This window comes from Miscanthus floridulus, chromosome 17, assembly GCF_019320115.1.
Source record: "Miscanthus floridulus cultivar M001 chromosome 17, ASM1932011v1, whole genome shotgun sequence".
Lineage (NCBI taxonomy): Eukaryota > Viridiplantae > Streptophyta > Magnoliopsida > Poales > Poaceae > Miscanthus > Miscanthus floridulus.
In genome coordinates, this window is record NC_089596.1 from 96,726,162 (window position 1) to 96,738,763 (window position 12,602).

The window sequence follows — 12,602 nt, forward strand, 5'->3', positions numbered from 1 at the left end:
TATATTGATAACAAAGGCAAACAACAAGCCTACAAATTCCTATCTAGTGAACTTACTGCAGAGTTCAATTCAGTTTCAAGTGGAGAAGTTAGAAGGACTTAAATGCAGATACATGGAACAATGCAACTAAACACTCATTACACAGCCGATCGACTGTACTTACACACCATCAGTATTAGTATCAGGGAAATATGCATAAAAGCTGAACAAGATATTTGTGGCACCAAGAATCCTTGCCAATAATGTTTAAGCATTTTCCTGAGGACCTAAACACTCATTACACTGTGGGATGAAAACGGAACGGAAATATTCCGAACAGCTAAACAACAGAACATGGGGTGAATATTTCTTGAGAGACTAGCAGCAAGCATAAAAATTGCAGAGGTGTCAAAAGCCTGAGCACAGGGCATGGGGTGATGTCCCTGGATCCATCGAGAAAAATAAAAACGACAAGCAAGCATCCAGACCTAAGGAAACGCTCTAATCCTTTGACAACTAGTACTAGATTAGAGATGCCATCATGGAGACGGTTGGGAGAAGAAAAGTTGGAAACGAAAGCAACATGCCCCCGAGTACTGATGGCATGCAGCATTGGCAAGTGCAAGCTGTTGTACAATTGTGTAGTCATCAGTTTCATATGGCTCAAGGTTATCTATCCCTATGAACAAATTTTATGTACACGACATCCGAAAAGTGTAATATGAGTCATGCCTTGTGAATTTTTAAGATCCCTCAAGATAGGGGATCAGACATGCAATCCTCTTGAAAGGAGAGGAGCCTGATAAGGTTAGCGGTGGTCGTTGCCTAATCAAATGGCTCCTGGCCAGTGATCTGCAAGCCCAAGGGAAGAAGTGGTTTGGGCATCTTATATTTATAGCATTATTTTTATAAACAAAAGAGGCTACTTGCAAATAAGATCGGAAACACAGCTCAGACACTGACCAATCTACAGTAGGCTCAATTTAGCAACACATAGCTAACCTGACAACAGCAATCCAAGTTCTGTACAGAACATAAGCAAGGACAAATGACAAATTCTAGGCTCACACTAATAAAAACATTTGACCTAACCAGTGCAATATACTGTGCTCACAACGATGGAAATACCTGCATACAATGACTACAGCTGCATTTTTCTTCTCAATTCAAACATTGCCTCCACCAACATTGCCTCTACAGATAGCACTGCAAGTAAGCACAAGGAAAAGCATTAGCAGCTAAGACATACCAAAGTAAACTAATCCAGTGGCAGCTAAGCATTATTACCTAATCTGCTGTTTGAGCCAAATCAAGCGAACATTTTTGTTTTTCATTTTCATGAATACCTCCCTATCTATCTCAGATTTGAAGATATTCACAGCATACGCCTTCTCCACATCAGTAAGTTCCATTGCATCAACTTCATCGAGACACTTGTCGACTGAAAATGCTTCGTCTTGTTTCTTCTTTTCATTGAGTGCTTCCATTGTTTTACTTGTTTGCATCTTCTTAAACTGCACAAAACCATCAATAGCAGCACCAATGTGACTTTGCTTACGCTTTCTCCCACCACTCGTTCCTTGCACAGAATCTTGATTGGAAGGTGCAGACTGAGCTTCATTGCGTGCACTTGAGATGTCTAGCCCATCAAAAGTAGCACCTGGACTTGTGCTATCAGACACTGCAACAGGAGCAACTAGAGCAGCTGGAGCAGCCAGAGCAGCCGGAGCAGCTGGAGCAGCAATAGGAACAAGAGGAGCAGGCTGCAAGTGCGCAGTTGATGTGAAGTTTAGATCTCCTGTAGCAACACTTCCTATGCAAAAAAAATAGGAAGAGTTACTACTTTTACTAGAAACTGATGGGTGGGCGAAAAATAGGAACACTTCCTATGGTTTAAAAATAGGAAGAGTTACAACTTTGTTAGACCAGAGGGCATAGAAGCGTCATAACTGATACTGCAGGGTTGCTACATCAGTGCAAATTTAATATGCAGGGTTTGCTGGCATTAGCCATGTAATGTCAACAATATTTCTCAGTAATCGTCATGTTTCATGCAATCATGTATTCTTGGTACCAAACGTAATGGAATACACTAGTTGTCTTTATGTGACAAACAGAAGCTATGTGGCATCCAATGAACAAGTTTTGGTAAACCTTCTATTCTGTTGCAGTTTTTCTATTCTTCAAGGTTTGTCATTCTCACAGAGAAAGACAAAGAACAAGAACAATTGCAGCTCTCCAAGTTGTGCTCACGAAAACAGGGAATAAGAAAAAATACTTAGCTAAAAGTATTGTGGGCGAGTGAGGCTGTGAGAGTGACTAATAAAAACTAACTCTTCCTGTTCAAGTGCAGGCATACTATAACTTAAACTGAAAGCAGTGCACAGTCATACTATCAAGTTAGATGGTACTTTACTCTCAAGTAGAACAATAAGGCTACATAACCTTAGAGAGAAGTTTCAAATAACATACTAGCATACAATGACGTACAGTCTTCATATAAAGGAAACGGCTTCTTCTGGAACCTAGCCATTTTTCCATTATCCTATTTAATACCAAGACAACAGCATAGTTAGTACTTGCAACCAGAATATGGCAACAATTTTTTGGTTCAGTGAAAAAATCTTACATTGATCAGTTTCTTCCATTTTTCCGGTTCCGCAATTACCATGGCCAATGAGTCATTCCAACCAACACCACTATCCTTTAACGCTACAGGTATCGCCTTCCAGCTGCCCTTTAGCTCCTTTTCCTTCTCTTGTAGCTGCTGCTTTGTGAAGCATGCTAAAGGATACATTTGGATAAACTTCTCTGAGATACTTCTCCAACCCTCTCCACTCCATCCATTCTGACCCCTGAACAAGAGGATGTTCACATGGTCCCTCATAATGTCAACAAGCCCTTTCTCATATCTAGAGTTCCATGTAGCCCTTGCCTTCGACATTGCTACAAGAAATAATTATAGAAATACATAACTCATAAAATATTATAGAATGTATTGAAGAATTTATTACAGAATATTGCATCACACAGAAATACATAACTCATAACATATTATAGAATATATTGGAGAATTTATTACAGAATGTTGCATCACATAATGTATTACAGAAATACATAACTCATAACTCATAAATTACATTCCAAACACTACTATCCTACACATTGTAGGCAGCCCACATCTGATGGGCTATCTGGTCTCGTAGGGTATTTCCATGGTTTGATTCCATCTCACTTGGGTAGTTAGTGTCTCCCTCTGGCATGTCGACATAATTTGATGGGTTGATATTATCAGGTAGGATGTCTAGCCACTCTTCACTCCCATTCAACCCTCTAATGATGTTGTGAAACACAGCAGCAGCTGCTGGAATCATAACTTGAGTTTCAATTGGGTAATGTGTCCCCACTTTCAGAATTAGAAACCGCTTTTTGAGAACCCCAAAGGCCCTCTCAATGTGATTTCGAAGAATCGCATGCCGATGATTGAACAATTCCTTGTAGTTGGCATATGCATTTCCCCTCTGGCCACGTCTCCTGAACTCACTGAGATGATACTTAACTCCTCGGTAGGGAGCAAGGAATGATGGTGTGTTTGCATATCCACCGTCTACAAGATAGAATTTGCCTGCTGGCACAGTAAATCCCTTGCCAAGAGCAGAACGCAACACTCCTGCATCAGATGCGGATCCTTCCCAACCAGATGAGATGAAAGTGAACTTCAAGTCGAAGTCACAGGCAAACATAACATTCTGCGATAGTGTCCCCTTCCTATTTCTATAGGGACTGGCCTTGTCTTGTCCAATTGTGATTGGGACATGCGTACCATCGATAGCGCCGATGCAGTTCTGCAGGTAAGAAAATTTACTAAAAATTTGGATTGTATTTAGGAATGGTATTAAGGAAAGTGTACTGTATGTATTAACCGACCTGAAAGAATGGCATAAATCTAGGGTCACATGTAATCTTTATGTGTGTGTGGCTTGGATTCAGAAGTCTGATGAATTTTTGGGTTAATGTTGGAATGATATTGAAGACATCATATATTTTCCTATGCACTGTCTCACCACTATGTTGAAACTCCTTCTTTAGCCTCTCTGTGCTTGCATTATGAGAGAGCATGAACATAAAAAGACCAAGTTGCTCCTCAATCTTCATACCACGTGTGTCACGCAGCAAGTTCTCGGCCCTGAGAAAGTTTGCTATAGCTCTAAATATTTCAGCCTCCATCCTAAATTCTTCCTTGCACCAATTCTCGTGTCCTTCGAGAATCTCTTTAACCTTTTTAGCACCAGGAAGAGAAGAGGTATGCTCAGGTGTTTTCTCTTCGTCGAGAAAGGGCATTACAGCAGGGAGAAGAATAAAGAATAGCTCCTCATCTTCTTCTTCCTCTTCCAACAAAAAATTTCTAGCAAGCTCTTCCCAAGAAGCCATCTAGTGTTACATATATGAAATTATATTATTACATATATATAAAATAAAAGGCACAAGGCCAATACTCAAGCACAGCAAGTCACAAGTGTCATATGTAATAAACTCAAGCACATCACAGAAAATAAACTTCAACTATCACTGCCCCAGCTGAGTGATAGTTTAAACTTCAATTTAGCAACACATAGCTTAAACTAGCACTAACAATGAAACAAGGATTATAATTTCATATCATGAACCGGTGAAGTTTCATATACAATTATTTCAGAGGAATGGTTAGCATATACAATTATTTCAGAGTGAAGTTTCATATATGCCCTAAAATAAAAGTTAGGGGCTGTCATAAGCTAACAACCTAGAGCTATTGTGAGGAAAGCTTAGATTTTTCTCATACCATCTCATGAAAAAACTTGCATTAATCTTTTTAACTTATTACTCAAAAATGCTAAAGAGAACAATACGGTGAGAGGAACACTTCAAGATACAACCATACAGATAGACTAGAAAGCAGGAAAAAAAACTGCTAGTGAGAAATCCAGAAGAGTATCCAGGAAATTTCATTAGTTCTAATGCAGCAGGAATCATTGTACACCAGCACAGAGCAAAAAACTACAGATGCAGCAGGCAACAGTGGGGGGGACTAACCTGACACCAGTCACCCCGTCCCAAGATGCAGCAGAAAATCACTCCTGCAAAAGCATCATGCCCTTATTAGTCGGAGAGATTTAGCAAGCACTTGTCTGAGATTTAGCAAGCAAATTATTAGATTGAGTGATTGACGAGTATGGACGCCACTGGAATTAAAAAACAAACTCTGCTTAAGATCCCACGCTGCCATCAAATTAAAAAGGCACACTCTGCTTAAGATCTCGTGCCGAGTAGGCAAGACCTATCATGCATTCATACAGAGACGAACTGCTTCCAACTTATTACACCAGTAAGCTCCATTCGTCCTACATTACTTGCGCTACAGGTTGTACAATAGCTCGAAAGTGGCTGATGACAACCTGTGAATGATGCATGGTGAACTTGGTTCTATAATGTCAAATACTCAGCCTGCTAATATCGATTCATCAAGAAATAACAGACTAGTTCACAAGATGCTATTCCCATGCTTGAACGTTGTTGCCTAAACCATGTAAAGCACGTGATGCATTCACGCTAAACACATGAGACACTATACCATTACCAATGTACAAATAAAGGTAATGCATACACGAATTGAACACGCTTTCTGCCAAACCAACCTTACAGCCAATCGATAGATACTAGAGCAAATTCAATAGCCTCAACAATATAACTATATAAGTTTTAGAATTCAGCACAAAAACTAAGGCCAACAAAATTAACAGCTTAACCTAGTTTAATCCCTTCTTAAGTAAAAAGGCATGGGAGATGAATTCATGCAAATATCACAAAGAAATGAGCTCGAATTGCCCAGAAGTTGTAGTACATGTATTTGTTTTTTTTTTAAAAAAAGAAGAAGAGGCTACAACATCTATTTTGAACCAGATGGAATACTATAGTGTGCGCACATCAAGAAATAATAAATTGCCAGTTCCATTGGCAAGACATTAGCAGCACCCATTTTTGACATGAAATATTAAAATCTTCTGTGCCACTAATGAACAAACTGTTTATCAACAGACATGAAGGAGCAAATTGTCACATGGACTGAAAAAATATCATGCACATTACAACCAAGTGTATCAGCAGCAGAGGTCAACTGACTGATGAAAAGAGAATGAAAATGTTCGTGAATTTTTAGTTAGTGCTGAATTGTTTTGCTTAATTACTGTTGCTTAGTTATACTTTTTTTACCATGTTTCAGCTTGTTGTTTTCCATTACTGCATAGTTCACAAGATATCAAGGCAGAATTCGGCACCACTAGCAAACAATATATTTTTGTACTCCCAACTGACTGAAGGTAGAATATTTGTAGAACTGCAAGTGTACTAGGCTACAAGCACGTGATAACACGGAATGTGTTATTTATGCAGTCTGACAGGCTAATAAACACTAAATAAGCAGGTAGCGACTCAGGTGCATTTTTTGCATCTAACATAACTGATATAGCAAGTCCAAACCACATATGCAAGAACAACACATCACCAATATGCAAGAACAACACATAGGCAAGATCTAATTACGCTTCCAACTTAGTACCAGCACACCAGTGTCAGCGAGAGTAAAAGTTAACAACCATGGCACAAAGTAGACAATAATCCTTCAGATCCTTCTGATTCAGAACCTAGGTACGGTGTTGGCTTTGCAGGTTTAATTGCGCTACTCCCTCTTTTGCAAACCATAGGGTCAAATTTGCCTAGCTCGGTTTTTAGGAAAAATATATTAACATCTAGAGCACCAAATAAATGCACCACTATCAAGACATAATTAATGGTGAAAATCAATATTATAGATGCAAGTGTATTTTTTCAATAAACTGCCATCTCATGCTGACACTAACCAATCCCGCAATACAAACCAATCCCGCAACTGCCATCTCATGCTGACACTAACCAATCCCGCAATACAGATGCACAAAAATAAAATACCCAGAGAGGGAGTATGCGGAGTCCTTACCGAAGCAACAGCAGAAAGCACAGAGGTGACGAGCGCCCTCAGATCTCGCACCCTGCTCCCTAGAGCGCCCAGCTTCCGGTTCCCATGTCGTGTTGCTCGGCGCCGAAACCCTAATCAGCCGCGGCCACCTCACCGCCCTAGTGGGACAGTCTGTGAGAAGAGCGGATCAAGAAATCCGAAACCCTAGCGGGAGGCACAGAGATGTAGGATGAGGCGGTCTCACCGTTGGCGTGACCGAAGCGATGAGAAGGCGGAGTGGCAGCGGTGACGGATTGCCGGGGCGGCGTCGACGACTCGACGGGATGCCGGGGCGGCGACGGCCTCGCGACGAGAAGACCTGCGCGAGCGGAGGAAGCTACGCGGCTCGCGAGCGGTCGCCACGGGAAACCCTCCCGGCCTCACGAGTCGTGGATTCCTTCCGCGTGGAAAAAGAAGGGAAGCGGGCTGCGACCCTCGGATGGGTGGGCTGCCAAAGTGCGCAAAAATTTGGCCCGGTGGAGATTGGCACGGGGGAGACAGCCCAGGGAAAACGCGGGGATCCCCCGGGGAAACGGGCTGCCAAAGTAGCCCTTAGAGGCAGAAGCACAAGCCCTCATTCTTGGTGCAAAGTTGGCGATGGCCTTCTAAGAGAAGACCCTGCTTATCGTTGCTAGTGTTATGCTTGCAGGATTTCCGTACTCACCCTGAACATTGGTCCTTGGAACCTCTCGTCTCAGAATTGCAAGTACTTACTGAAGTGAGGAGACTGCTGGTGCGCAAAATAAGAAGACATTCAAACAAGCTGGATGCTTCTCTTGCTAAGGGCGTGGTTATTGATGATACCAATCACTTGTTCTTTTTTCTCTTGGGAGGCTTTAGCCGAGTTGTAACGTTAGGCAATATATGCTTAAACATTTCGAATTGGATGTTTTCATCTCCATTTCTTAATTATATGTTGATGCAATGGAGGTAAAATTAAAAAAAAAACACGTGCGCTCGTCGTGTGAGCAAAGAAAATTAACGGATCGCTTAGAAAATGTCACTAAAACCACCTGTTCTGACACGAACACGATGGATCATCTGCAGTGCAGCAGTAGCGCTGACCTTGTTAATACCAATTTCATTTTGTCAGATGGCACGATGGGATGAGCTCGGTGCACGTTCCAGACTCGAGAGACTCCCTGTAAAACCGGATCTCATCCCTGACGGAATGAGAATGTAGATTCAGAAACCTTGCTCGTTGGCGCACCTGCACCTACCTGCTCTGGGGACCTCTGGCCGTTCTGAGCTTCTAGCACGCCCATCCGGCCTCCGTACGCGCTCCTCCCTGGCGCCCTGTACACGCGCGCGCGCACCTCATCAAGTAGTCAAGTGAGTGGTGTACAGGAGTCACTCTGCTCTGCTACTAGTGCCGGACGCTCTGTTCGACGATGGCGCGGGGGACCGTGCTGCTTCTGCTCGCGGGCGCCTTCGCTGCGGCTCTCCTGCCGGACGCCGCCGAGTCCCGCATCCTCCTCACGCTCCACGACTTCGGCGACGGCGTCGCGGATGACACCAAGGTATAGGCACTCCCGCAGCACTGCCGTACGTACGTTTTCGTTTGCCTGCTACAGTGACACCCCAATGCGACTGCGACTGACCACCAACGCCTCGGCTCTTTCCCAAGGCCTTCGCCGACGCGTGGACGGCCGCGGACAACGTCATCCTCAACGTGCCCGCCGGCGGGACCTTCCAAATCTGGCCGCTCACGCTCGCCGGACCCTGCAGGAGCGAGATCAAGCTGCTCGTAAGCACGCTTATTAACCGCCATCCGCTATCGTCTCTCTGCTCACGCGCACTGGTTCTTCCGTTCTTGACTTGCGGTTGCTCAGATTTCCGGGGACATCGTTGCGCCGGAGAGCCCCAGCGACTGGGGGCACGGCCAGCGCAGCCAGTGGCTCCACTTCCACAAGGTTCAGGACCTCAAGATCACCGGCGGGGGCATCATCGACGGCAGAGGGCAGCAGTGGTGGGCGCAGTCGTCGCTTATGCGCGCGCAGCCCGCTCCCAAGGTGAGCTTATGCGCCACTCACAGAGTTGGGAGCAACTCACCGCCGTGTCATCTGCAGGCTGTTCACTTCGAGGACTGCCAGGGGATCAGCGTGAAGGGCATCACCTTGCAGAACAGCCAGTCGTACCACCTGACGCTCACCCGGAGCTCCGACGTCGAGGCGAATTACCTGAGGGTGACCTCACCGGAGGACAGCATCGACACCAAGGGCATTCACCTCGTTGATTCGTTCAATGTCCACGTCATGGATAACTTCATCTCCACAGGTACGTGCCCTTTCTGTTAGCCTTGCGTCATCATGGACAGTTTCAGCAATAGGAGCTTAATTTTCAGAACACAATTTCGGAAAAGTGGATGTGTCAAGTGGCCAGAAAATTCAGTAGAATGAACACTGGAGAGTGGAAACTGAAAACACTTGCGCATTGCACAAAAGGACAAACTGTGCTGCTAATTCGTTAAGCATGTCATATGATTTGTCCATGTTTTCTACTTTTTTTTTTCCACAGGTGACGATTGTGTCTCCATAGTGGGCAAATGCGAGGATGTTCGTCTAAGAGCCATCTCATGTGGACCTGGCCATGGTATCAGGTAACTAACTGACGGTTGCCTCTTCAGATTTTCATTTCTCCACATGTTCTTCGATTGCTAGCACAACTAACAGTGTCGGATTGCGACCAGTATTGGAACCCTAGGAGTAAACAACTCCGTTGATTATGTGGAGAAGATCAAAGTTGACACCTTGTTCATCTCAAACGACGAGAACGGTGTACGCGTACGCACCACCAAGGTAACAGCAACAGCAACTGACCGTTACTCCACCTGAACCAGAACAGTCTACTCATATGTGTGAGGAACTCAGGTGAAAACTCTGTAAAACCTGTGCGGTTCATGTCGTTTTCAGAGTGACGGTGGCGGCTTCGCCCGTAAGGGGTGAAGTTCGAGAGCATCGTGAAGAGGAACGTCACCAACCCCATCATCGTCGATCAGGGGAACTCCGACCATCTGCCAGCTTCATCTGAAGCAGTAGCACCGGTACACACGCTGATCAAACTTCTATCACTGTCTGTTTTCATAGCTACGATGATGGGCAGCATACGAGTATCCAGTATCTCTGAACTTACACGTTGGAAATCTTGCACCGCCCAGGCTGCAGCGACGGCAGTGCAGGTAGAGAAGATCAACTACATTGACATCACGGGCACGTCGGCGTCGAAGCATGCGGTCAAGTTCTAGTGCAGCGACGCCAAGCCGTGCAGGCACCTGTCGCTCGTCAACGTGAACCTTAGCCGGGTGGACGGGAACAAGGCGTCGTCCTACTGCCGCAAGGCGTTCGGGAGGAGCATCGGCACCGTCATCCCGGAGTCCTGCCTCTCCAAGGAGGACTTCGTCCAGCACGACGTCCCGCAGCGTTCTGAAGAAGACCGAGAAGAAGATTCAGATTCGTGAATCTGTGGCAGTTCCTGCTTGGCAGCCCTCATTTTCTTTGTGTCTTTTTTTTTTCAGAAATGCTATACAACACACATGTGTTTTAGGGGGGAAAAAACAGATGGATTTTTTTTTGCTCTTTTTTCACCGGCTCCGGCGAGCTCGCCCCTCAGGTCCCGAGCGAGCCATCCTGTTTCTTGTGACCTGTCACGCTGCTCGAGGCTGGAAGATCTGCCCACGTCCTTCCAGTACTTGACAGAGCTGCGGCACTTGGACCTGACGGGCTTGTCCAGGCTACAAGCACTGCCCATGGTTTCGCTGGAACTGCAGCACTGCCCATGGTTTCCTTTGTGATTTGTTCTTTCATAGAAAAAAATGTTTTTTGTGATATGTGGATCTATGATATTGTGATTTGTGATTGTCTGGAGGTAGAAGAAGGCTATAGTTAGAAGAAGGCTAGAGGTAGAAAAAGGATGGAGGCTGTTGGATCTTAATTATATGGTGTAAAAAAATTCATGTGTTGAAACTGCCTAAAACACATGGTTGTTGGGTAGACAGACTATACTATCTTCGAAAAGTCAACCGTTCCCTTGACAAAGCAAGCGAAGGGTATTCCAAATCAACTAATTCTTCTCTAATAGCACCTCCTCCTGTATCTACTACTGGTTGACTGAAAAACCAAAAGCAAGGCTATCCTTCGTTGCACATCTTCTGAAAAGATAAGGGCTCGGTATCGGGTCAATCGAACAAGCTTCGGATGTAGTTCCTCGAAATCCTTTGCTTTCTTCAAAAACAACCTATATTCATTCCGTCGCATACCCGTTTTATTGATTGCTCCGTAGTCTTGCTTGGAAGAAGAGGGGGTGATCCTTTGGGAAAGGAGCCGAAGCAGAGGAGATAGGTAATAGGAAAGTAACACTTGAGGATGGAAAGGGTAATAGGGATTAGGGAGAAGAGAACCAATTCCAGTGCCTAGGACTCACATTTTCCTAGTATGGATTCGTATTACTTAACTTGTTATCTTACTTGTCTATAAAACATGAACTTCTTATTCTAAGTAATTTTATATCTCTGGCCAGAAGGTCTGCATGATGTCTCTGTTCTGTGACTATAAGGCCATATTGGTGTATTCATATTTTGATCTTCTAGTAGGAAGGTAGGGCTGGTCTGAGCTTAAATGCCTAACTAATGGTAGTGGGCAGGACGGAAATGAAAAGCATGGTCTTTAAACGCAGATGTTGAAATCAAAGCTAGACTAAGCAATAAAGTACCTCGTATTTTCCCTTCTGCTTCTGGCTGTCTCGCCTTCTACAGCTTGTCCTGCAGCAGTACCTTGACCAACTCCAGGCCCAATAGAAGCAAGCCCTACGGCCAATCCAGCAGCAATAACGGAAGCAGCAGCAATTAGTGGATTCATGGTGAGTTCCTCGTACAAGCAACTTCCATCGATCTGCTTTCGAACTTCCTTGTCTGACCGAACATGAAGGGGCAGGAAGGCTTATTGACAATATAAAACTATCCCACCGAACCGTATATCCCAACTTTTCGACTTCCAATTCCAGCTTTCGATACACAGAAGGAAAGCCATCCCAACCTAGAGATGAAGCCAACAAACCACTATCTATATAGTATGCCGACCAACCTCGCTAACCCGCGGGCATTTCACCTATCTTTCTTTACTTTCTTTAATATTTCCATTTCTCTCCCTTAGCAAAGTGTATTGATTTTCCGGTTCAAATACAAAATTGAAGTTTGTACGTAATATCGAGTATTCCAAAGATAAGAGTGTACAGGTACCAAGGACTACCAGTAAGGAGCTACCTTGGGGAATGCCGAATTCCCTATGGGAATAGATCTTGCCCTCGAAGATGGGGGCCGTCAAAAAAGCAGCTATTTGATTGATGAGCATTTCATTCTTGTCGCCTACTTAGCTTCTCAGAAACTCAAGGAGTAGCTGATGAGATATTTTTTCAAAACAGCTTTTGCTTTTGATATCTGCTTTTATGACTCTATTGACCGTAGGCCAACGTTTGACTTCCTGGAAAAGAGTGATAGCGCCCCGTCTCGGCCGAAATCCATGCGAATGCACGGAAAATAGAGGATCAAATAACAGGTTAAATAAGTGGGCTAGTCCTAGCCCTCCATTACGATCCTATC

The 12,602-nt window shown here is 44.3% G+C and overlaps 1 protein-coding gene and 2 pseudogenes across 1 annotated transcript; 1 reads left to right on the forward strand and 2 right to left on the reverse strand.

Annotated features, from left to right (window-relative positions):
- Positions 1-1,145: 1,145 nt before the first annotated feature.
- Positions 1,146-3,112, reverse strand: LOC136519111 (uncharacterized; annotated as a pseudogene).
- Positions 3,057-4,410, reverse strand: LOC136519110 (uncharacterized). The gene is made up of 2 exons (XM_066512765.1): positions 3,907-4,410; positions 3,057-3,824 (listed from the first exon to the last, which is right to left on the reverse strand). Exons 1-2 carry the CDS (start codon positions 4,408-4,410, stop codon positions 3,138-3,140), a joined length of 1,191 nt encoding a protein of 396 aa, XP_066368862.1. The 3' UTR covers positions 3,057-3,137.
- A 3,953-nt stretch (positions 4,411-8,363) lies between these two features.
- On the forward strand, positions 8,364-10,836 carry LOC136517738 (probable polygalacturonase At1g80170; annotated as a pseudogene).
- The last annotated feature ends 1,766 nt before the right edge of the window (positions 10,837-12,602 follow it).

Coding starts and splice junctions, on each gene's coding strand:
- LOC136519110 (XM_066512765.1), bottom strand. CDS start 4,410: ATGGCTTCTTGGGAAGAGCTTGCTAGAAATTTTTTGTTGGAAGAGGAA. Junction 3,825..3,906: donor GATTTATGCCATTCTTTCAG/GTCGGTTAATAC, acceptor TCTTACCTGCAG/AACTGCATCGGCGCTATCGA.